Raw genomic sequence first — 26,899 nt, 5'->3', positions numbered from 1 at the left:
TTTATTAAGCAGTAAAAGTCAAAGAGGCTACACGCACCTGATATGTGGAAACAGGAGAGGCAGCAATGAAGGGGGTGATTGACGTCTGGGCAATCATCCGATTGGTGGAGATGCTGTACGGTGATGAATAGAACCTGCAGAGGCAAAAAATAACAAAAACAACACCATCAGTATTGCAGTCTTGATTGAAGTGTCACTTCATGTAAGTCATCTAGCTTTGAAACAAAGATGCAAGCAAGAATTGTGGCTTTATTTTGATGCTAACAGAAGTTGAATACTGCAGACGAAGGGAATCGGTTGTCCATCATTAGAGCTGTCGTGGAAACCGTAATATTGCAGGTTTAGTCTGAGCCGCACCAGCAAAAAGACTCAAGTGAGACATGACATCGAAAATGCTGTGCACATCATTTATCAACTCCACTGCTATGCATAATAATACATTATTACCCTAATGTGTGAGTGGGAGACATTTTTCAATATTGCCCTTTAGGTTTTCGCCTACGCATATTCCACTTCATGTAGAAGAGACATATGCATTTCAACTTGTTTACTTGGTTCCCTATAGAATTGCCTGCCCTTAGGATTTAACTTTGTTTCACTCCTACACCTTGTCAGCCCTGTATAGGTGGAAGGCTGGAGCTCCAAGTGCTTTATTTATCATTGTGTACGTTGATAGGACATGTTTCATCTGCCAGGCCATGTTTCTGTGCCCAATCGATGCCTAAGTGTCTGTTGACTGAATAATGGAGCAAAGCTGCAGAGGAGGAGAAAGAAAGCGGTCCTACCCTCTTCTGTAACATTATATGTGTTGCTTATATCGTAGGAACAAGTTGCTGACTGGGTATTAATGTATTTTTAGGTTTCATGTTAAGTCATCATAACGTGTGCTGCATTATTTTTAGCCCTGGCGTACTTATTTATACACCACAACCACAGGCAGAAGCTAAAAGAAAGCTGGGGATAGAATGCCGGTACATCAAATTACACCTTAAATTGATTATTTTGGGGTGGAGTACAAACACTGCACACAACTCTGACGTTAGATCACCCCTACAGTAAAGCTCAGTCAGGGTTTGGTTGCACATTCAAGACCAACATATAGCGAGTGTTTGCCAGTGTGGTTCCTGAGCACTCTGGAGTAGTAATGTGGAATATCACTGACTTTCTTCAGGCTGGTATCGGCAATACAGATCTGATACTTATATATGATATTGAATTTATATTAAATTCTGTATTAATGTCTCCAAATTGCTTGTATGTGACTTCTTCCCGGAAGTAAAAACAGTGGTGGTCAACCAAACCAAGATGGCTGTTTGCACAAACTATCTGAGTACGCAAGGGGTCTAGATCTTCCTGCAAAAAGCAGATACAAGCAAAATAAATTTGACTATGCAATGGAATAGATACCTTTCCTTTATAAAAATTGTTTTTCGAGTGATTATCCGTCGGTTGAGTTTCCAGACATGTCGAAATATCTGGTGCTCCAGACATCATTCTACACGACAAAACAGATGAAAACTTGGAAAAGCATGGAGGTTTACAACTTCTCTGTGTGTGGCTGTGTCAAGGAAATTGGTATCAAGACTCTCTCGGATAAATATGCATCGTTTTGGCTTGTGTAAGGTTGCTTTTCATGATTCAACCTGGTGTCTGCAAAGGACGCCGTCCATGTAAACAGAGACTACTGGCACCTGACAGCTGACACCCGTGACTGCATATCCATTTAACAGACTAACAATTACTGACTCGTCAATATATTTGATTTTTGTCCTGTCATATGTACTCTGACACATTTGTGTACAAAATAAACAAGAGGAGAGATGTAGAAGTACATTTCCTGATAAAGTATCATTGGCTCTGACTTTCTGGTTTCTGTTTGTTAAAAATTATGTGCGTTCTTCGACTCTACTCCCTTGGACTGGAGTGCGTGCCTCTTTTCTTGTCGTCTTTCATAAAATTCTCTTCCGCCCTTCTTGATTAGCTCTCGAGGAACTCTGAAGAAACGTTTATCCTTTTCGTGATTTGAACGATTCGTACAGCCGATAACAACGCAAGCATAGGGCATTTTTTTTCTGAGAAGGACCAAATGCCGCCCGGTACCCATTGAGAACTGACATTGGCTTAACCACCACGCATATTTAATGAGCCGGATGTGACAACATATAAATCCAAGCAATAGCCTATTCTAAATGATACATGAACTTCACTGTTTTATAATACTGAGTGACTCATTTTGAATTCCAGTAATTTTCTTTATCAAACAAATGGCAGATTGAATGACTGAGCACAGCACATTGTGCTGCTGCGCTTGCTTGTTACATACATACCAAGGCGGAAGAAAAAGTAGTGCCCACTAATCGTGTTTCATTTAGACAAGATCGCAATCACTTAGTTACTTTACATTGTGTTCCTGTTAATGAATACATTATCTCAAATTACTAAAGTGATAAAAGTTTCGGCATTTTGATTTGATAATCAATATTAGAGCGTAAAGATCTGGTATTTTTGGTATCGATATTTCAGTATCGATCTGCACATCACTACTCTGGAGTTTTCTTTATACAGGATAACGCCCTTCAGAATGTTGGGATATGAACTAATTTAGCATTTTTACTACTTCCAAATTTCTGCCCGGACTTGAGTGTTTTGAGAAAAGAGCTGTCTCTTGGCTAATTGTTAGGCTTTATGTTGTAAACAGAAATTTGAGTTACAAGCATCTCCGCCATTTGTTGGCGTAGCGAATGTCACAGTGAACCACGCAAGATCTGACCAAAACATTTTGTCTTACTCGCTAGCATTAGCTCATAGGTAGAGGTCAACATAATGTTGTTTTTCCAACCATGAGAAGGAAGAAAGTGAATGTGAAAGACAGTACTGACAAAAATATGACTGATTGTGTAGCTACCTAACTTGGCGAAGCAACTTGAGCATATCACTACGCAGCACCATACTAAAGAATGTGTTGCTAATGCAAGCCAAGAATCCATCCATCCATTCATTTTCTACCGCTTGTCCCTTTCTGTTAAAATGATATCTAAACAGCAGACATTTATCCATAAAAATAAAGGAGAAGCTGCTGATAGGGTGTTTGACAGAGAAGCAGCTGGAAGGAGATACCATAGAAGTCCCCTATCCAAGGTAAATGCTGTACATTTTCACATTATTTCATACAACTACTGTAGTTGTTTGTAGTACATTCTATTGTATTAGTTTTATGAGGGCTGTTAAACAATTAAAATATTTAATCACGCTCAATCGCATTGTAATAGTAACAGTACCTACGCAGATAGATACAATTTTTCATCATTCAGTAGTGTACCCTACACAGATCATTTTAAAATGTTAAACACCCATGATTGGACAATTAATTTACTTTAATGAAATGACTTTTAAACATTATGCTTTTTTAAACAGCTCAACACAAAAAGGACATAAACACGCTTTTAATGGTAATAAAAAAAATGCCTGCAGCGTTGGTGTCTTGCCAGGATTTGTATTTTGCAGAAAACTGAATTTGTATTCCTGCTTTAGGAGCACTTGCATTCCGAAGGAGCTACACCATGGTTCGATACCAGTTTTATGCATTAGTGACATAAAATGCAGATTGTTACGATCATGCTTTGATTGCCAAATATGTTTGGTAAGGTAAAATGTGATATTTCTATCTAAATAGATGCTTCTGATATTATGTACATTACATGTTGTACAAAATAATCATATTTGTTTCGCTGTATGACAACGTCTTAACCTTCTCTATTTATTAATAAAATGTCATATTGAACCTGTTAATCATTCTGTAATTAAAGACTCGACCTGAACATGTTATAAAATAATTTACACAATATTTTATATATCCCCCTCCCCCCATATTCCTCAACTGATCTACTATCATTTTTTAGGTGCAAATATCATACAATAGCATTATAAAAGTATGTAGTTGAACCGGATGTATAGTGTAGCACTTTTTTTCCTTTAAGCCGGAAAAGTGTTTTGATGTCCTTTCGACTGCCTGCTTACCTTCTTTTATTTCTGTTAAGCTTTTATGCCAACTTCCTAAAGCAGTCACAGTAAAGATCTACATTATGTGTTATCACTGCACCTCAACTGTAATCTAAACACGAAAGTGAAGAACCACCCACCTCTGAACGACGCGTACAGTAGGCATTTGCTACAGTGATGTCGTCTCATGGCGAAAATAGTCTTGTCTTGTCGGTAGAACAACTTGCCATGGATTTGAACCTGATATTTCCAGAATGTAGCCTTTTCTTTGTCCATTTCTGCTTGCTATTTTCCCGCTTGTAGCTCATCAGAACCTAGTGAATGCAGTAGAGTTTTCTCCGCTACGGAACAGCCCGAGAGTCAAAAAGGACGCGTGTGTGTTAATCGCGCTTTAAACAAATCAGTGCCATTACAGGAACTTAAAGTTAAGGCGTTATTATCGCTTTAACTTTGACAGCCTCAGTTTTTATACAAAAGTTGTTATGTAAAATATATGCATTTATTTATGTTAAAATTTGCTTTTTTTAGAGGGGCAAGCGCCAATTAAATGGATTTCAAGTAATTTCAATAGGAAACATTGTTTTGAGATACAAGTGTTTTGATAAGAGCTCTGTCACGGAACCATTTAAGCTCGTAAATTGAGGTACTACTCTAATATACAATAGCAAACTTGTGTGTGTAGAAAATATAATAAAGTTTACCTGCCATTAATGTATTGTTCATAATGTATACTCGGGACCAACACTCAAGCTACATTTATTGAAGCATATTGAAATCATTTCTAAAGTTGAAGCTTTATCTAAACTGAAGGGACTTAAAGGTTCAGTAGCAAGCCAAACTGATTGACATATCTAAATAGTTCTGGTCCACTGCCGCACCAGCACACATGATTTGAAGGATGGAATGGTTTCCCGAATCCTGATTGTGTTCTGTCTGTTTCACATTATATTTGTTTGCATAGCGATAGTGCAAGCGCCTTGAAATCCTGTGCTGTGAGATGCAAACCTTTAGATATTTCTCAAGTGTGGCTATTCAGGCCGGCTGGATGCAGTTTGTTCCTCACGGGCTGCGATAAGCACCAGACTGTGATGGGGCCTCACACGGACATCACCCCCCCCCAACACCCCGCCCTCCCCCAAACACCCCCAAGACCCCAGGTTTTTGTGCTCTACTGGTTGTGTTGAAGCCACACAAACACACAGCACCAGAATCCAACCTTCTACCCCAAAATACAATGTAGTTCACCTCCTTGGCAGCAGGAATAGAAATCTCATGAATTATTAGAACAACACGATTTCTCTTGTCAAGGCTCAGCTCTGGTTCATGTAGCGGCCAATTTCATTTTCTAACTTACGGTAGGTGTTCTCACCCCACTTTACCTTTGTGGAGTTCATGGTGTTTTAAGCAGGCGTGTGAATGAAACTCATGTATTTGTAAATAGAATAGATAACTGTGTTGGGAATTTGCCTTTATGCTTACCATAACATTAGATTGGCACAGTTCGCTTCTCTTTCTTCCTCTCCATGTATCTGCTTTTTTTTTTTGTAATTCAAGTTATCATTACATAAATGTATTGTTGCATTTGAAAAAATTGTATTGTTGATAATAGAGGTAATTATTGTTATCATACATTATCAATAGTGTTATTTCTATTGGTATTTTTATTGCTCCATTTGTAGTGTAATAATGTTCATTGTCATTTCTGTGTTATTACTATTTACTTCACTAACTGCTTCTTTGCCATCACTTTTCGTATACTTTTTGTACATATCATATTTGCTGATGTGTTCTGTTGTTGTTGTGGTTGTTATTGTGGTCTCTTTGTCTTATCCCCCTTTTGTCCCCGAAATTTCCCCCCCGTCTTCCTTTTTTCCCCTCTTTCTTTCACCTCCTGCTTTGGTACGGCTGCGCCAAATAATAATACAAATCCATTTAATAAAGTCAAATACAAATAAGGCAACGAGAGAAGTATCCCACACTTCTCTTTGGTAAAGTAAATTTGTACAGCAAATATGGACATCTACATCAACAATATGATTTGCCTGAGTAGCTCTGGACAGGACAAACAAAATAAAGAGGAGCCTTGTCGACATTATGAATATTTAAATGTAATACATTTAAAATATAAAATAATGATATACTCGAGTTTTCTGTGGTTTATCCGTTTCACAGTGCTCAACACCGGGGTAGAGTGGAATATATGTTATGTGAGGAAAAAACACAGAGGCTATTTCATCCCTAAAAGCCTGTTTCCCAGCAGGGAAACCTGCAAAACAGGCTTGTAGGGATGAAATAGCCTCTGTGTTTTTTCCTGACCTAAAATATATACCACTCTAACGCAGTAGAGTGGAAGCTCTACCGGCCTACAAATAGCGTGTAGGCTATTTCATCCCTACAAGCCTGTTTTGCAGGTTTCCCTGCTGGGAAACAGGCATGTAGGGATGAAATAGCCTCTGTGTTTTTTCCTCACCTCATGTATAATAATGAGACACTTCACCCTTGCTCCTGATGGGTGCTGGTTAGCGCCTTGCATGGCAGCTCCCGCCATCAGTGTGTGAATGTGTGTGTGAATGGGTGAATGTGGAAATACTGTCAAAGTGCTTTGAGTACCTTGAAGGTAGAAAAGCGCTATACAAGTATAACCCATTTATTTATTATTTATATACAATATATTACCAGTATAATAATCATAGATGTATACGTAATCGATTTATAGTCAAATCGTAAGGTGCCCAAAGATTCCCAGCTCTAGTATAAACCCACCAACCCTTGTACTGATTAAATATGACAACCATTTTTCAGTTCAACGTTCCAATTTGGAATCAGAAATGTGAGTTGAGCTGCCCATTAATTGTTGAGAACAATTCAAGCGGCTCTGAAATAAATCTGTTCAGTCCGAATGCAAGTGCAAGCATACTGATTTAGAGAGGAGCTTTGCAATCTGTGCACAAGCAGTGAGGAAAAACACAGCAAGTATAAAATAGAGAAATGACCAATAGAGAAAATGCTCTTGAATACGCATGAGTTACATTTACAGTACTGTAATTTATCACTGATGAATATGAATGACTCAAGGCTGCCAAGTTGGCCAAAAAACGGTCCTGCCGTTGTGTTTATTGTATTTTTCATTAGAGTGATGTGTACGGCGAGAGAGAAAAATACTAGATAGAGGACAGACCCAAGGTTATTGATGGAGGCTATTAGCCCCGAGCAGCACTCTGTCAATAAGGACTCGAGTATGGCTGTTTAAATAACACGCCGAACATGTAATTGCATACGCAACATTGATACAGGATTCCATTTAAAACCTACTTATGAAACCCTGGTTTGACCTAGCTGCACTGTCAGGAGTACGCCCTGAAAAATGAGTTAATGATTTAGTGCCAACCGCAGAGACACTTGCACAGTGGAATAAGTGTGCAAGAGCATGCTGGGATTTGCTCGTGTGTGGGCAGGGAAGATGGATGGAATAGAGGAGGCACAGATAAGAGAAAAGGAGAAAAGAACAAAAAAGGTAATAGGCGGCAAAAAAAAAGAAAGAAAGAAACAGGTCGTGTGCCAAAGTGGTCTGGGACAAATGCTTCCCATAACATTAGATTGGCATCAGACCCTAAAGCCTGGTCGTTCCCACAAAGACCTGTAATGGATTCCTCTCCTCTCCTTGGGCTGACTTTATCTGCCTTCTGACCCACTCCCTTCTTTATTCAAACCCTCTCCTCCTTACTTTTCGCCTCTCTAATTAGCCGCATTAGCATTTCATAATCACGTGGTGCTGTGCCGAAAGGGGCCCGCATCACCTCTGAGGAGAGGTCACAGTGGGTTTAAGCACATAAGCGCACAAATGTCTGACTGAGAGCAGACATACACAAAGACATCAATGAAGACCTAAAAAAAGCAGCTACTTTGGAAACAGATATAGACCAGAACATTAATCAAACAAGCCAGATCAATTCAGAAGTAGAATAACGAGGACAGGTTAAAGCAACTGAAGGCACAAGGAGGATATGATGGAACTTTGCAATCAGTAAAAGTACTGTGAAGAGATGCCGCAGTGCCTGAAAGCACAACAGGGTGACAGTACGAGAGCTGATGAAAGGGGAATATTGGGACACAAAGTGGAAGCAAGGCAGAGACAACAAGGAGGAGGAGAGAACGGGAGCTGGAGGGAAGCGTCTCCTGGGATCGCACCACCAGAAGCATTCATAGCAGACAGGTCCAAACTCCAATTTCCCCTTGAAGCGAGCAAACCTCTCGTCTCGCTGGAGGAACTGCAGTGGGCCTCGGCTGATGAAAATCTTACAGTGACACTGCAACAACACCCATCTACCCACTTGTGCATGTGTGACATCCATTATGCAAATGAGCTGTCCACCAACATAGAAATACATATCACTCAGTGTCACCCAGTGCTTGTAAAACGTATTATAGTGGAACCTCCAAGTCCAACACTCCAAGGTCTTGCTTGTCAAATACAATTGGACTACCATTTTTGTTTTAAAGAGGCAGTTGTTTTTCTGCGTTTCCTATAAGGCAAAGTCAAATGAGCCAACATTTTTGAATGAAAGAAACTGCTGTTATGAATGTGTCCACTAGATGTCGCAATAGCAAATATTTGTATCTTTGTAGATTTTGTTACATATGTAAAAAAAACAAAAAAACACATGATGTTAGCACAGCAGTCGAGGAAAATGAGCAAACTACATAAATAACATCCTGTATTTTGAGTTTGATATTATTTTTGTTATCTTGATAGATTGAAAATTAACACCAATGAGTTGACTGATGAACATTATCACATAATTTATTCATAAAGTATACATAACAACACATAAAGTTAAAGTGCCAACAATTGTCACACACACACTAGGTGCGGTGAAATTATCCTCCGCATTTGACCCATCCCCACAGGGGAGCAGTGAGCCGTAGCGGTGGCATGCACGGGAATCATTTTGGTGATTTAACCCCCAATTCCAACCCTTGATGCTGAATGGGAGGTAATGGGTCCCATTTTTATAGTCTTTGGTATGAATCGGCCGGGTTTTGAACTCACGACCTACTGATCTCAGGGCGGACACTCTAACCACAAGGCCACTGAGCATAAAGATAGAATACTATTAACCGCAACATGTACAAACCCCGTTTCCATATGAGTTGGGAAATTGTGTTAGATGTAAATATAAACGGAATACAATGATTTGCAAATCCTTTTCAACCCATATTCAATTGAATGCACTACAAAGACAAGATATTTGATGTTCAAACTCATAATCTTTTTTTTTTTTTTTTGCAAATAATAATTAACTTAGAATTTCATGGCTGCAACACGTGCCAAAGTAGTTGGGAAAGGGCATGTTCACCACTGTGTTACATCACCTTTTCTTTTAACAACACTCAATAAACGATTGGGAACTGAGGAAACTAATTGTTGAAGCTTTGGAAAGTGGAATTCTTTCCCATTCTTGTTTTATGTAGAGCTTCAGTCGTTCAACAGTCCGGGGTCTCCGCTGTCGTATTTTACGCTTCATAATGCGCCACACATTTTCAATGGGAGACAGGTCTGGACTGCAGGCGGGCCAGGAAAGTACCCACACTCTTTTTTTATGAAGCCACACTGTTGTAACACGTGCTGAATGTGGCTTGGCATTGTCTTGCTGAAATAAGCAGGGGCTTCCATAAAAAAGCATATGTTGTTCCAAAACCTGTATGTACCTTTCAGCATTAATGGTGCCTTCACAGATGTGTAAGTTACCCATGCCTTGGGCACTAATGCACCCCCATACCATCGCAGATGCTGGCTCTTGAACTTTGCGTCGATAACAGTCTGGATGGTTCGCTTCCCCTTTTGTCCGGATGACACGATGTCGAATATTTCCAAAAACAATTTGAAATGTGGACTCGTCAGACCACAGAACACTTTTCCACTTTGCATGAGTCCATCTTAGATGATCTCGGGCCCAGAGAAGCGGGCGGCGTTTCTGGATGTTGTTGATAAATGGCTTTCGCTTTGCATAGTAGAGCTTTAACTTGCACTTACAGATGTAGCGACAAACTGTATTTAGTGACAGTGGTTTTCTGAAGTGTTCCTGAGCCCATGTGGTGATATCCTTTAGAGATTGATGTCGGTTTTTGATACAGTGCCGTCTGAGGGATCGAAGGTCACGGTCATTCAATGTTGGTTTCCGGCCATGCCGCTTACGTCGAGTGATTTCTCCAGATTCTCTGAACCTTTTGATGATATTATGGACCGTAGATGTTGAAATCCCTAAATTTCTTGCAATTGCACTTTGAGAAACTGTGTTCTTAAACTGTTTGACTATTTGCTCATGCAGTTGTGGACAAAGGGGTGTACCTCGCCCCATCCTTTCTTGTGAAAGACTGAGCATTTTTTGGGAAGCTGTTTTTATACCCAATCATGGCACCCACCTGTTCCCAATTAGCCTGCAAACATGTGGGATGTTCCAAATAAGTGTTTGATGAGCATTCCTCAACTTTATCAGTATTTATTGCCACCTTTCCCAACTTCTTTGTCACATGTTGCTGGCATCAAATTCTAAAGTTAATGATTATTTGCAAAAAAAAAAATGTTTATCAGTTTGAACATCAAATATGTTGTCTTTGTAGCATATTCAACTGAATATGGGTTGAAAATGATTTGCAAATCATTGTATTCCGTTTATATTTACATCTAACACAATTTCCCAACTCAAATGGAAACGGGGTTTGTAACATGTAAGTGTAAAAAAAGCCAACAACATTATGATTTGTACATTTTCAGAATGTGCTTGTTCTATTTAAAAAAAAAAAAAACGATCTGAAGTTGTCTTTATTTTTAAGTTATCGTGTCGTGATTTTACCAGTCCGGCCCACTTGGGAGTAAATTTTCCTCAATGTGGCCCCCGATCTAAAATAAGTTTGACACCCCTGCCATAAGGGGTGGCCACTGCATATCACTCACATGATTTGTTTCACATTTGATGCCCTTTTTTCTAGATGCAACCCCCATTTGTATGAGCCTGGAGCCTGATTTGTTAGATTTTTCCCTCGCCGATCAGTTATATCTATGGTGGGGTTTTTTTTTACAGAAATAAACAGTAGTAACTATATTGTAGTGTAAACTGATTGTGTTGGTAACGTCACATGGGTGTTCTCTAGCACTTATATGTAAATAAAAAATAAATGTGAATTGTCCAAGTTAATTAAATATATTTATAAAAGGAATATAGTCTTTCATTAAAGTAAACAAAACAAAGATCTGATTTGCAACTTTTTCCACATCACAAATAGACTAATTTGTGAGGTTCTCGGCTCTGGCGCAGCACCAAGAGGACATCTAACTTGACTAAATAGAGAACAGTAAAAGTCGTAAGGATTATTACCCATGCCACAGGAGTGCCGAATTTCCAGCGGCCCATTGGCAGAATTCCCTGCACGATGGCACAATAAGCTTTGTGTCTGAGAGCTGGTGTCCCGACAAACCTCCATCACATCCCCATGTAGAAACATTCTACCAGCACTATTGGCAAATTATTCTTGTTTGCAGAAAAATAGATGTTGTATAATAAAAGATGAGGGGGGGCAAAACACAGCCAGCCGTTTATGTGACATCACACCAGGAGGCAGAGATCACTCTTATGCAGTGGTGGGCTGTCATGGCCAGCAAGGCCTTCTCTGCTGGCCTAGCATAAATAATGATAATAAATTGATAAAAGTTAATTTCATTTGTAATTTACTTTCCCTAAATATATAAAAAGGTTCATCTGACATCATATTCTCTTCATGTCATATTAGTCTCCGGTGTTGCTATTTTTATGTTAGAGATTCAGAATTCAGATAGCTTGTTTTGCCAGTAAAATCTGCCCGATGCCTTCTGAATCAAAAATGTGGCGGTCTGTGTCGTGCAGGCGAACGGGGCACATAGACATTTGCGATAGCCAATCAGATCAAGAGTTGAATATGAGATTGAGAGTGACATGTACGCCTCCTCCAGTGATTGTGAGTCACAAGTTACTATGTTTCCATGCACTAAATTAGACTGATTTTTCAAATTGTTTGTTTTTGTGTATTTTCACACATATGTGTGAAGTCCAAGTGTCCATGCACTCTCTCTAGTGCGACTATTGGTCATACGCCATGTTCCTCCCGTACACTGAGAGGGGGCGATATTTCCTTTTAGCGTGGTTGAATAAATTCCTTTTCCGTTTGACTAATGACGTCTCCCTAGCCATTTGCGGATCCATACAACTTCTTTTAACTAATGTTCGCTGTAATATTGGCACAAATGACGTCTCTAATGGTAGCAGACATCATCAAGAAACTATCTTGAATTGCGCTACAGACATGAAGCTACTACCAAGAAGGTATCTGGGCGGATGCAGGGAAGATGCATGTCGGGTGCAATGAAGAACGGATACGTTTTTCGAATACATTTTCAGATGAAAATCATGGAAACAAAACTTTTGAATGTCTTAAAGTTAATCCGAAAGGCTCTGTGGATTGATGGAAAGAGTTTTAAATCTGAAGGAAAAGACTGTTCATTGCCCGACAGATATCCAGAGGAAGGTTACCATTGTTCTGGACTATCTTCCAGTTGTGCGAAAAGTGGCTTGGCTTGCAAAAATGCAACATGAAGAGGTTTGTGTACGCTTTATTATTCACCTTTGATATACCTGCTTCATTCTATTTCATCTCCTTTGTATTTCGTTGGTGTGTCCGAATTAAGCTGGCATTCTACATTTCCTTAGCTACTTTCTAAATAAATGATTGTTTCTTTTTTTCTACCATCGATGCACTTCACAATGTTTTGTTCTTTTAATTTGTGAAGGACCTGCGATGAGGTGGCGACTTGTCCAGGGTGTACCCAGCCTTCCACCCGATTGTAGCTGAGATAGGCTCCAGCGCCCCCCGCGACCCCGAAGGGAATAAGCGGTAGAAAATGGATGGATGGAATTTGTGAAGGAAATATATAGTCACCTCTTCATTACAATTATTGCTATGTTTTCATTGAATGGGATCTGCTTCCGGGTTGTATCCCGCACGTTGAGACTGGAACATGCTTGATAGTAAGGGTCCTCTCCTGCCGCACACACACCCCTCGAGAGATCTGGTTTCCAATCCCATAATCAAGGTGTGTTAGTCCGACTTTTCAAAAACCGAACACGATCGGATTAAGGGGTTTCCACGGACTGTATGTAGTAGGCTTATTTAGGGCCGAACTATTTGAGAATTTGGACTAATTTAGTGCATGGACACGTACTGAGTGAGTATCCCAATCACAAGTTGTGAAAGCAGGAAGTGCTATGCAAATCAATCGAAGCTTATGGCTTACGTTGGGAACTGCAAATTTTGAGTTCAAATATTTTATTTCTTTATTTTTTCAACTTGTTTTTACAATTACTTAAATTTTGACATAGAGATATGTTTTAATATGTTTTAATATGATATGTTTTAATACCTACTCAGTGGCCTAGTGGTTAGAGTGTCCGCCCTGAGATCGGTAGGTTGTGAGTTCAAACCCCGGCCGAGTCATACCAAAGACTATAAAAAAATGGGACCCATTACCTCCCTGCTTGGCACTCAGCATCAAGGGTTGGAATTGGGGGTTAAATCACCAAAATGATTCCCGGGCGCGGCCACCGCTGCTGCCCACTGCTCCCCTCACCTCCCAGGGGGTGATCAAGGGTGATGGGTCAAATGCAGAGAATAATCTCGCCACACCTAGTGTGTGTGTGACAATCATTGGTACTTTAACTTTAACTTTAACTTAATAGCTGATGCCGGTTTGTTGACTTTTACATTTTGTACTCTATTGAGGTGTTTCAATACACGGCAGTGCGCAAGTGTTTCTGTACAGCATTTCTCCAGCCGTGGTTATGTGGTGACAGAAATTGTAGTATTATGGGAGGTATTTATTAAAGTGGGACATCACTGAAGGCCTAGGTGTGAAATGCACGGCCCGCCACTGCTCTTATGCAACAGCCCAAATTGAAAGCAGATATGAATGACCTCTTACTTTCTAAAAACTATTTGTCTGCACACAAGAGTCTTTAACTAATATTTGAAGAAGACTTGATGAACGCAATCAATCTATTCTCCCAACACACCTGCTGTATGCAGAAGGCCTCAGCAGGTACTTAACTTGCTACAAGAATGATAGTCAAATCAAACTTCTTCGAATAGAATCGTCAACTCTTCAACTTGAAGACAGCCCTGCTTAGTCGTAGTCGAATATTTGAAAATTCAGATTTGGAGGAGTTTGATTTGACTATCAATCTCGCCGTCTAATCGACATTAAACAACGCTCTTCCCTCCGTCGGAGAGAGTTCTATAAAAATGTCTGTGAGGCCAAGAACGGGCACAGGCTGAGTCCGGAGATTGGACAAGCATGAGGAAGGGAAGGAAAAGAAAATGTGTGTGTGTGTGTGTGTGTGTGTGTGTGTGTGTGTGTGTGTGTGTGTGTGTGTGTGTGTGTGTGTGTGTGTGTGTGTGTGTGTGATATCGTCCTGGGCATGACGTTAAAGTGCATCCGGCAGTGGAGGCTCCACTATGGGGTCTTGGTGCACTAGGAGGTTAACCCCTTTATTACTGTTACAGTGTGACTCCAGGTGGCCCTTGTACCTGACTGCCCCCTATCCAGGGATACGGTGAAGACCTAGATTTAAGAACTGCCACAACCGGCTGCGATGGCGGAAGAAGGCTACAGCAGAAAAGGGTCCCCAGTCATCTTGGACTCCATGCCCCTGGACCCTGACCCGATTCTGTCAAGGATCGTGTGGTGACTGTCTGCGCACCAGTCTCCCCACGTTAAACAAAGTCACGCACAGGCATCCTCCATAAAGGGATACACCCCTCCCAGGAGGATCGTCATACTCGTTCGAGTGACCGCCGATGATGATTTTGTGCTTGTGTGGTAAGGATGACAAGAGGATGGATGCATAGATGGATGGAAGAGGATGAGTATATTCTCAGAAAATAAACGTTTATATATTTATGGACGGATTCAATTGCCTATAAAAAAACAAAAAAAACAAAAAAAAAAAAACGTTTTATTTTTGTGGCTACATACTATTTTTCTTCAGTGGGAGAGGTGGTAAAATGGCTCTTTTGATTACTCCAGCACTAGATAGTTTGAGTGTCTTCAAAGCGCTCTGCCAGATCTCACAAAACCATCCAATTTCTTACAAACCGTGTTTATTTGTTTACATGAGCCTTTTTTTCTGTCACAAATTAGATCTGTTTATTTGTGGGCATCCGCATTAACTGTGTCATAAAAAAACTAACAAATAAAACAATGTTCGACTATAAGTAAAATCTAACAAATCAAAGTTGCCTATAAAAATCCTTGGTCAAAGACCACCGCACTACAAGTGCTAACAATAACACTTTGTTAAAAGTTGCACCTAACATTTAAAGTGCCAGCATTCATCATACCCAGGACTTTACCTGGGGAAATTGGGGCCCTAAACATAATTTTAATACAAGATCAAAAAAAGCCATTTTGGTTTACAACCTTTATTAGTAGGAACACATTAAAATGAACACATAATTTCAGCAATGGAACAAGCCTCTTACAGATGTCAAGCCTCATCTTGTTTTGACTTTCTTTCTCTTACTTGCTCCTTGTGTATTTTTCTATTCGGAGACCTCCTTTCCACCTGCATCCAACTGCCTGTCTGCCTGCATCTGATCGCTGATTAGTCAAATGCCGCATGTTGTCAATCATTGCAGAAACACGCAGGGTGTCAGATTACTTGTCTCCTTTTTTTCTCTCCTGCCTCAGGAGGATTTGCTTCCCAATTACCAATCCTTTACACCATTGCCAAGATAAAAAAAATAAAAAATAAAAAATAGGGAAATGGCTTATTTTTTTCTCACTGCATATTTTTTCGTCACTGTTTGCTTGCATGCATGTAGTATGGATGCGAAGTATGAATGCAATATTATAATTGTTCTTAGTATTTATTAATTTGATATACTTCTTATGGGTTTCACCTTGTGCTTTAAATGACATTTCATTGTATATATATAATTTACAATGACAATAAAGCAGGGCTATTCAACTGGAGGTCCAGGAATGACACCATACCGGCCCCCGAGTTCAGACAAACCATTTGGCAGCAAATCCCTAAAAACCCAAGAGTACTTCTGTTGTAGAGAGGAACTTAGACCACTGTAAACTCACTGGCAAAACCTTAAATTGACATTTTAACCTGGCTAGGAAACAGAACACTTTGATCCAAACTTGTGATTTACATAACTGAGGTGTTCCTCAAAGCTCTTTTTTGGCAGTTGCGTTTTTTGGTTGTTTCTTCTCTGTAATGTGATTTATGTCACTAAGGCGTTGCTGTAACTTGTTTACTTCAGATGCAGTCAATAGTCATTTGTTCAACTTCTGTAGTTATACCAGTGGCGGGCCGTGCGTTTCCCACCTAGGCCTTCAGTGATCTCCGACTTAAATGATTACTTCTCAAAATACCGTAATTGATGTCACCACATGATCATTGCTGGAGAAATACTATACAGGAACACATTTACACCCTACTGGTCATTGAATCACATCAACAGTATACAAAACGGGTTATTTTCTGGCGCATTTAAAAATCAATTAAAACGCATCAGCAATTAAAACATATACTGTAAATTTCTCTGCTTGGCTTATGCAACTTTCGGTCAATAAAGTTTGATTCAAAGTACACACTTCTCAAATATATATTAACTGCCCTGACCACATGATGGCGACAAATACACATGTAACAATGTTAATTTAATGACAAGCATGACACACTTTAACAACAAGGGTTTACAACTTTTAGTTGTAACAGAACAGCGACTGTCAACAATTTGTGATCTGATTGGCTCACTGACAGTGCACGGACGCCTGTATTGTTGATTCTGAAGGCCCTGGGCAGATTTCATACAGCATGGCAACATAAGCTTGCTGAATTCTGATTGGATACAAACTAAAACTAAAAACAACAGCAGTGGAACAAGCATAATATGACATGAAGAGAATATGAATCATTTTAGATATTTAGGGAAAGTAAATAAAAACATTATTTTATCTTTAACCCTTGTGTAATGTTCATATTGTTGTTACTCAGCCAGTGTTTGTGACGCTGGCTAACGCTGGCTAACAACAATATGAACCTTGCACGGAAAATTTCTCTGCCAGTTTCTGCATCCCACAGGAATTTTTCTTTTGTGTTTCTGCACCTATGGTTCCCACATAAGGTTGCAACATTGTTTGTCAAACTGTCTGCTCTCATTTTCTCGCACATTTGACCCTCTGATGTTCTGGGTACCTACACTCTGTCCTCCTCCTGTCTAGACCTGCTGTGTGTGTGTGTGTGTGTGTGTGTGTGTGTGTGTGTGTGTGTGTGTGTGGTACACAGAACATCAATTTCCACACTTCTATTAGCCCCAGGTCCAGTGGACCCGGACATCTTATATTTAATAGAAATGTGTAAGGGGGTTATGGTGTGTGGTCATTAAATATGTATTCTGATATATGTCCTTCACAGAAAATGAGCCAAAGTCAGTGAGTCTCAGTTTGAAAAATTAATTAATTTGATCATTTTTCTTTTAATAAAAATCGAAAACGGGTCCCACAGACCCGAACACTACACAAGGGTTAACCCTTGTGTAGTGTTCGGGTTATGTTATTATTGTATTTCTGGTTATGTTAGGCCAGCAGAGAAGGCCTTGCTGGCCCTGACGGCACACCACTGAGTTATACTAGTAGTGTTCCTCAAGCTTCTATTTTAGGTCCTCTTGTCTTCATCATTTGGGCTATTCAACTGGTGGCTCGCGAGTTCTGTTAAAAAAACCTGTGAGATTTTGCAGAAGATTCTTAAAAACACTAGAGTGCTATACCATAGAGATGGTCTTTGACTATCTTTTTTTGTAGAAGGTCCTTAAAGATATGAATAGAAACAAAAAAATGAATAGAACAACATTAAATGTCCACTGTAAAAGATGCTGGTGAAGGGAGAGGTCCGGCCCCCCGTCGTTAGGTATCTGGTAATGTGCCCCCCGACCCAAAAAAAAACACAAAACACTTAGATGAATATCCCTGCAATAAAGAAATCTATCTATGCGCTGCCTTGCCAAAATGGGCCACCCATGATCAAACCTCAGTGAGGTTCAAAGGGTTAACTCTGTCCCTTTATATTCTTATTTTTGTCATGATCCATGTCTCGGATCATGTATTATGTTCTGTTAGTTTTGGACTTCATAGTTCCCTTTTTTTGTGCACCCTTGTTTGTTTTAGTTACCATGGTTACTTATTATTTCTACCTGCCTCTGATTAGTGTTGCCCGCTCACCTGCTGCCCGAGCACTAATCAGAGGCATTATTTAAACCTGCCTTGTCCTCCAGTCAGTGCTGGAGTATTGTTTGTTGTATGCTGTGGACTCCCTGTTTCATGCAATACTCTATTCATGCGTGTTTTCTGGAGATACCATAGTTTATGCTGATGATTTCATGCTTAGTTCATGCTGCTCGTGCCTTGCCAAGTAAGTTTTGTTAATATATGCCACAGTTAGCGACTTTTTGTTTCATGTCCATAGTTCAGGCCAAGTTTTACCTTTTGTTTCCTGCGTTAAGTTGTGCCTTCGCCTTGTGCGCCTTTTTGTTTTCACCTTTTTTTGAACATTAAAACCATGTTTTCTTGTAAACCGCCTGTCATCTCTGCATCCTGGGGTTCGTCACCTCCACATCATGACAATTTTACAGTTTTATTCATTTTTATAGTCTTCCAAAATGCTTTTTATTTGACCTTGGACTTTTCCACTACAGCAGAGTACTACAATACTACAGTACCGACCAAAGGACACACATGCTCATGCTTTTGGAAGAGAAGGATTTAAGAGGTAGAAGATAAAAAGATGGATGGATGGATTTTCTCGATTACACGTTTTCTTTCCTCTTTGCAGTTAGAGTTACAATCAGTGTAAAGCAGCTTTGTAAAAAGGGCCAGATGGGGGAAATGTGCAGTGCACATGAGTGTCTTTATGATAATAGCAAAACAGTGTGCCTAAAGTGAGCCTGACGATGCTCGCACATTTGTGTTTCATACATTCGTATGCATGTGGAAGTGCGAAATGTGCTGACAAGAGGCTTATGTGCGATACGAGCATCTGGCCAGGTGTGCTATTGAAAAGCGCACAAGTTTCACAAAGCATCATTAGCAGGTGCACGGGCAAAAATGATGGCAACACATGTAAATCTGAGGAGAAAATGTTCCACCTTACCCATTTTGCATCGAGGTGGGATCATATGCCAGCGCCATACCACTCTATGGAAAAAGAGAGAGACATTAAAGCTTGAAGGTTAAAATGCTCATTATGGTTGATGAATAATTTGTGCAAAGATGTCCGCCACTGATGCTATCAGGACGGTGACCATGAATGTGGCTTCCAGTAATACGATACATTCTTGCCTCATACTTTTGATCTGCAGGTACAAAAAAGCCACTAGCGCTAACTGCACAGTAGCATGATACAGAATGATCCATTAAGAATTATTGGTTAAAAAAAAAATGGTCTGACAAATGCAATGTTACATAAAATACAGTAAATATTTACAATCTAAATATGCGGGGGAAAAAACACTCTCACATGTAGGGTTGGGTACCGAGTTCAGTACTTTTATAGGTACCGACCGAATTCCATAGGTACTTCCGGGTAACGTAAAATGAAAACAGTGCCATATTTCGATACCTTTGCTGCACGGGTGAACTCAGTCGGACTGCCTCTAGGTAATGTTACAATTGTCTATGCCAGTGATTCTCTAACTGTGGTACTGGTAACACTAGTGGTATGCGGGCTCGATGTAGTGGTACACCAAATAATCACTTAATTGAATATTGTAATGTGACTTGAGCCGTTATCACAGTGCTACTGTTCAAACTGTGTGTAAAGTTACAGTGGGCAAAATAGTAAATACACTTGTCTTGTTTTTAATACCTAGGCCTACTACGCTACTGTATTTCAATGTTAAGTCATTATGGTGGTACTTGGAGAGCCAAGTGTTTTCTGTGGCGTTACTTGATGAAAAAAGTGTGAGAACCACTGGTCGATTCCCAAGTACCGGGAATTGGCACTGTAATCAATTCAAATGTATCAGGACCTAAAATTGGCTTGCAGACTTGTTCTGTTTGAGTTGTGGGTAGCTGGTAAAAAAAAAAAAAAAGTATTACAAATATTTTTTAGGCATATTTGTTTTAAGTATGTGACCTATTAGTTTTACTTCATTGATTTTTTAAACATGAAGTTATCCTGTTCCTGCTCATAGATTTCTTAAAATGGCCTTCTTACATTTTTGCATATACTGTACATGTATTTGGTAAATGGTAAATGGGTCATACTTGTATAGCGCTTTTGTACCTTTTTTAGGAACTCAAAGCGCTTTGACACTATTTCCACATTTGCCCATTCGCACATTTATGTTTAAAAATATGGCATAAATGTTTTAAAAGGCGGTTTTATTTCAAAATTAAAATGTTCTTAGTTAGACTACAATAGTGGGTCGCAAAATAAGTCCAGTAGCAACATGACATACTGTATAACCACGGATGCAGATAAAAACACAACTTCCTTGTCAGTGCTTAAAGCAAGAAAAAAACAAAAAGAAAATAAATGAATCCTCAAGAATAAAATGTCTGAACTCAGTTGGAATATGTTTCTCAAAAAAAAAAAAATCCTGCCTGCACAGTTAACACATTCCTAGAGTATGATGTACTGCCTCACCCAAAAGACTTAGCTTGGACCAAAAAAAAAATGCCTGCTGAGCCTAGAAAGAATCAGTTTTCAGCCTACATTCAGCCGAAAAGGACTCACTGAGCTCGGTATCAGAAAGGAAAACATCAGCATGCATGCTCGAATGCCAGTCAAGGGCGGCAGCATTGGAGAAGGCATCAGAGGACATGAGCTTGGCATAGAAACAATGCCGCCCTTTCCTATACGCAAATAATGATAGGGCGCTTCTTTTGACATTTTTACAGCAAACATATTCCAAGCCCTTTCCTGCTATGTCATTGTTAAGAGTAATTCTCATTGCCCCCCTGGCGCACAGTGTTAGTGCTGAGCTGTTAAACAGACTGACATCAAACCCTATCCAGTTATGTACCAGGAACATTATTTAAATGTTCAATTTGTGATTTTCTTTCCCATACATTTAAATTAGTACAAAACTTTTCAATTTCCATTTTTATTCAATTCACTCAATGCCAAATAAAAATAATCGATACGAAATTAAAATAAATTATGAATTAAAGGAGCAGAAAGAAGTATAAACTCTCAAAATCTGCCCCTAGTCACACACATACAACATTAGCTATTTAACTCGGAACACTATTAGGCCATATTTCTTATTTCATAACAAACACCAAACATTACAAAAAAAACATAACAATAATATTGATACGTTGACTCAAAATCACATATTTTCATCATTATATTTACATTTTCTAAATACAGAGAGATATTTACATTGTTTTTCTCAACTGGCAAGTTTGTTTCATAAATTAACACTTTGATTTCCATTGTCACTGTACTAAAACTAGTTGGGTTTTTTTAAATCTCAGGTCCCTTTAAATTATAATGATGTTCTCTTTTTACAAATCGGTTTTGAATGTAGTTTGGTAGACGTTTTCTATGTCCTTTAAACATATATATATATATATATATATATATTTTAGAATGTATTAACATTTTCAGAATATTGTACTCTGCCAGTTCAGTGAATTTCAATACGTTTCAATGGGTTTAACTGTTTAAATGTTGGGTGTGTGCATCAATTAAATAGTATTAAAAAAAAAATTCACATGAATAATAAACTGTGTAAAAATGTAACGGGGTGGACGCTAAATACAATTCTGCTTCGGCCCTGCACAGAAACAACATATGACCAACATATTACAGCTGTTAAGTATGTGTTTAAGTGCATTATAATGTGCTTATTTAAGATGAGACTAAATACATGCTCATATTTAACATGCAATCTCCACACCCTTTGCATCTCAGTACCGTGAACTATGTGGTTGTCTGTAACACTAACAGGTGCAGGTGTTTTAAGCGTAAATTAGATGGTAATTATAACAACTAAATCTTCACAGGAGTTTCAGTTGCATTAACATTATTTTCTCCATTAGATGCAGTATTGTCATTATTATGTGTTGTTAGGGGTGTGAAACTCAATTGCAGGGGCCTGAAATTCAGTAGTCGCGGGCTGAACATTATTATTTGAACTTTTCCGAATTTAAAATATCTGCGTTTGTGTTTATTCGTTCCTGCTTGGTAAACACCAGAAAAACAGAGGGAGAGATACTGCGGGAGAAAGCTGCTTTGTGTGCACACTGAGACAGCTGTGAATATTATGTAGGCTCATTTCAATGAAGTAGTTCTTAGTCAATGACTTCCTCGTCATCCGTTTAACACCTGGGTAAAAGCTATATTATTTTATATGCACTCAAAAAGAGCAGAGTTTGGGAGATTTGTAACGTTAGTCAGGATGTATAAGGGACATTTCTGGGACTCTTTCGCAGAAAATCTGTAAGATGAACATACGTATGAATAGCAAGTGTTTCCCAGCATGCATTGTTGTAATTAAAATTATTACTTTTGACTGTATATTATTATTAATCTTTTATGGGTTATTTTATTTAGACCATGTTTAATATTTAAAGCGGTGTGGTTTTTAGTCATGCACAATAAATTATCATATATTCCGGACTATGGAGCGCACCGGTGTGTAAGCCGCGGACATTGAATTTTTTTATTTTTTTATTTCTATATAGCTTATAAGCCGGACCAAATTATAAGGTGTACATTTATAAGTTGTGAAATAATATATTGACACAAAAAGATTTTGTGAATATTTACATACCTTAATTGTTTTCACAGTGAAACAGCTGATCAAACAAAACAGAAAAGTCTCTGTCATGGACCCCCTAACTGTGGACGCTAGCTTTCTAAACAGACTCAATAACTCCACGGTGACATTTTGGTGAAATTACTGAGGAATTTGTGAAATGAAAACAAAACAAAAAGAATGCCATTGTAAGTTTATATTACTAATAGACACTTGTCAATGTGTTAGAATATTAGCTAATGCTAACGACGGGAGCTTGATTACATTACGACAGCACATACAAATATGCATGAAAACACTTCTTTTAAAAAATGTGACGGTTCGGTAAGTATGACTAGTATTAGTTATATTGTAAAACTTGCAAATGTTACTTGGAGTGATAAATGGGTTATACTTGTATAACGCTTTTTTACCTGAAAGTACTCAAAGCGCTTTCACTATATTTCAACATACACTTTGAGTATGCCATGTAAGGCGCTAACCATAACCCATCAGGAGCAAGGGTGAAGTGTCTTGCCTAAGGACACAACGGAGATGACGAGGATGGGGAAAGCTGAAATCGAGCCTGTAACCCTCAAGTTGCTGGCATGGCCGCTGTACCTTCTGCGCCACACCGCCTTCCCGTGATGAACGAAGAAACAAAAGGAGTACAAACGCTATGGACGACTAGTAGATGGAATGGCACTTATACTTCCGGCTCAAGGTACGAAATAGAAGGAAATGCTGGAGACTTCAAACATAGAGCACCTGCAATGAGTGAAAGATGGCGCCATAGCACAAACAATAACACAGTCTCTGTGTCGATGTTAATACTATGTAAGTTTTTTGTATACAAAACATAATGGCCGTTAGCGAAGACAGATCCATAGATTAACCGCACTTTTGTATAAGCAGCAGGGTTCAAATCTTGAGAAAAAATGTGCGGATTATAGTCCAGAAAATTTGGTATTGCTACTTTTGTTGGTAATCTGACACTATTATAGTAAGAATGGTTAGTACAATGCATCTATCAATATCACTGTGGGCCCCATTGTTGATTGTGTTTATGGAACTATATTTTATGTGGATTACAAGGTGTAGTAATATGAGTGACGTCATCAAGATGCTCGATGAGTCGGGTGTCGTTTTTGGCTGTGTTCAGTTGGAGGTCTCAGTGTCAAGTTTTATGCTGAAGCTGTATAATAAAGCTGATAAAATCTTAGCTACGTTTGGATACTTTACATAGCACCACACATTGTAGTAAATAAGGTGTATATTTCTGTATAAAAGGTGTATATCTGAAGTTTGACACTTGTGTTCTACCTCTTAATGCTGAGGTTTAAGAAACATCTTCAGCCACTTGCCTACCACTCAGCAATGTATCAGACACACGTTTTCACAAAAGGCCTGCCTCTCCAAAATTAATCCAGTTCCGTGCCCTGATGCTGAACTCTGCTGCATTTGTTTGGTTATCCCTACACAATACAGACCAAAGAAGTAATACGAATCTCGGCTTTTGCAAAGAAATCATGCAAATGTAGTTATTTACCTAATCTGTTCAATCATTTCTTATAAAAAATAGGACAGGCAACAGAGCGATACAGTGGTTAGCGCTGTCACCTAAATATTTTCTGCATGTGTATTCATATATCCGTTAAATATCTACGTCAGTCTTGTGTTGGGTTGAAACACGCACATTAGGGATGGCGATATGGCCTAAAATCTATATCTCGATATATATATTGCAGCCTCTTGCGAAAACGATATATATCAAAATATATATTATTTGGTATTTAATGACGATATACTTATTGTAAGAGGGGTTATAAGGGCTCCTAATTTTTCTGCTGATTTATGCAGTAACATATTGCATAATTTCTGGTTGTATTATTTTCTCAAAACTATTATTAATCTACTTGCTAATTTATTGTTTTCTATTCGGGCTCCAGTACTATGGAATGCCCTCCCGGTAACAGTTAGAGATGCTACCTCAGTAGAAGCATTTAAGTCCAATCTTAAAACTCATTTGTATACTATACCCTTTAAATAGCCCCCCTTTTTTTAGACCAGTTGATCTGCCGTTTCTTTTCTTTTCTCCTTTGCTCCCCCCTATCCCTTGTGGAGGGGGAGACACACAGGTCCGGTGGCCATGGATGAAGTGCTGGCTGTCCAGATTCAGGACCCGGGGTGGACCGCTCGCCTGTGTATCGGTTGGGAACATTTCTGCGCTGCTGACCCGTCTCCGCTCGGGATGGTTTCCTGCTGACCCCACTATGGACTGGACTCTTAATATTATGTTGGATCCACTATGGACTGTACTCTCACAATATTATGTTAGACCCACTCGACATCCATTGCATTCGGTCTCCCCTAGAGGGGGGGGGGGGGGGGGGCTTACCCACATATGCGGTCCTCTCCAAGGTTTCTCAGTCATTCACATCGACGTCCCACTGGGGTGAGTTTTTCCTTGCCCTTATGTGGGCTCTGTACCGAGGATGTCGTTGTGGCTTATGCAGCCCTTTGAGACACTTGTGATTTACGGCTATATAAATAAACATTGATTGATTGATTGATTGTCAATACCCGGTAGCTGCAATCTACATTTCTGTTAAAATGTAAAAGCACTTATTATTCTGTTGTTTGCATACATTACATTAGTTTTGAGCGATACTAGAAATGTGGGTATTGATCCAATACCAAGTAGTAACATGGGGAGTATTGGTCATACCAATGCTGATACTTCAACTTTTTAAGATCATTGAATGATTCAAGTATTTATCAAAATCATACAAATAATATTAATTAGACAAAAACACAGGTTGGTGGTGTAACAATATCAATTAAATACGATTGTAGCTGAGATAGGCTCCAGCGCCCCCCGCGACCCCAAAGGGAATAAGCGGTAGAAAATGGATGGATGGATTATTGGCTGCTTCAAAAATCAAGTCCTCCTATGTCCAGGGACTTATTTCCTAAGTTTGTAAACAATAACAAAAGCGACCATGGATTTTGTAATAATACAATAATTGAGCTAATTATTGAAGTATCGACCATATACAGGTATTATACTTGCTATTGTTACTGTCCATGTCTGTTTCGAGCCACCCACTTTTGCTAACATTCAAGAGGTCTACCTTAGCGGTTAGTGGTTAGCATGGCTTATTGTATCCTCCTACAGTATGTAGTGTAGCATGTTTAGCTATTCCTCGTCCTCCAGTGATACTTGGACGGAACCTAGTTTATTTGCCACCATGAAATCGAGGACTAGTGTGGCTTAAAAGCATCTTTGCACTGATGTTAGCTGCTAGTTCGTTAGCGAAAATGCTACATTGCATTGAGGACACATGTGTTTGCTTGTCGTTGTCAAATATGCAGAACACAAGTAAAATGTGTCACCAACATGCATTATCACGATATACTCTATCGAAGTTGTTGCGTTTTTTTCTTTATTACTTACATTGAACAAAGAGACAACAGTCTACCAAGTCAAATTCCTTGTGTGTTAAACATACCCCACCAATAAAGCGGATTCTGATAACGATAATATTAAAAGCTCTATCATCGGCCAAATGTGTATCATTTACATTGTTTATACCACGCTACCCTTTAATTCCATACCATACTATACCAACTTTATTTATAAAGCCTTAACGCACATGAAACAAACAGATATGCATGAGTTTGTCTAGCCATGAAGGACCTCACTCTGAAACATCTAAAGATGTGCTGCTCTTCATCAACACAAAACCTGTGTGCATTTTGTATATTTTCGGCTCTGAATGTACCAAAAAAAACTGCAAATGAAAAATGCAACCTGTGCCTATGAACGTCATGTCCACACAACACATTATTGTTTTTTGTCCTCGTGCCACAGGGCTGTATTGCTGTCTCTGCATCATGTACTCTGAGTGTGGGTGGTGACATTCTTCGCTTCCCTTTGTTGGGGAAATTAGGGCTTTGGGTTTAAACAATCTTCAACACTTTGCAACAATCCATCTTATGCAATACTGAATTAAGTTTCATTTCTTGTGCAGACGTCACGGTGGAAACGGGA

General features: G+C 39.2%; 1 protein-coding gene across 2 annotated transcripts in view; it reads right to left on the bottom strand.

The window, feature by feature from the left end:
* LOC133597907 (RNA-binding motif, single-stranded-interacting protein 3-like) overlaps positions 1 to 26,899 on the bottom strand; it is a 379,536-nt gene that overhangs the window by 46,983 nt on the left and 305,654 nt on the right. For both annotated transcript variants that reach the window (XR_009814684.1, XM_061950903.1), the window contains exons 8-9: positions 19,248 to 19,291; positions 38 to 134 (exon numbers count right to left, since the gene is read on the bottom strand). Coding sequence is in view for 1 of the 2 variants with exons in the window: in XM_061950903.1 (XP_061806887.1) it covers positions 38 to 134; positions 19,248 to 19,291 (141 nt within the window). In the remaining variant the exon portion in view is untranslated. The remainder of the gene's footprint in view (positions 1 to 37; positions 135 to 19,247; positions 19,292 to 26,899) is intronic.

The sequence above is a fragment of the Nerophis lumbriciformis genome, linkage group LG04 (genome assembly GCF_033978685.3).
Source record: "Nerophis lumbriciformis linkage group LG04, RoL_Nlum_v2.1, whole genome shotgun sequence".
NCBI classification, from domain to species: domain Eukaryota; kingdom Metazoa; phylum Chordata; class Actinopteri; order Syngnathiformes; family Syngnathidae; genus Nerophis; species Nerophis lumbriciformis.
The sequence above is the reverse complement of the archived record's forward strand: the minus strand, read 5'-3'. Positions and strand labels throughout refer to the sequence as shown.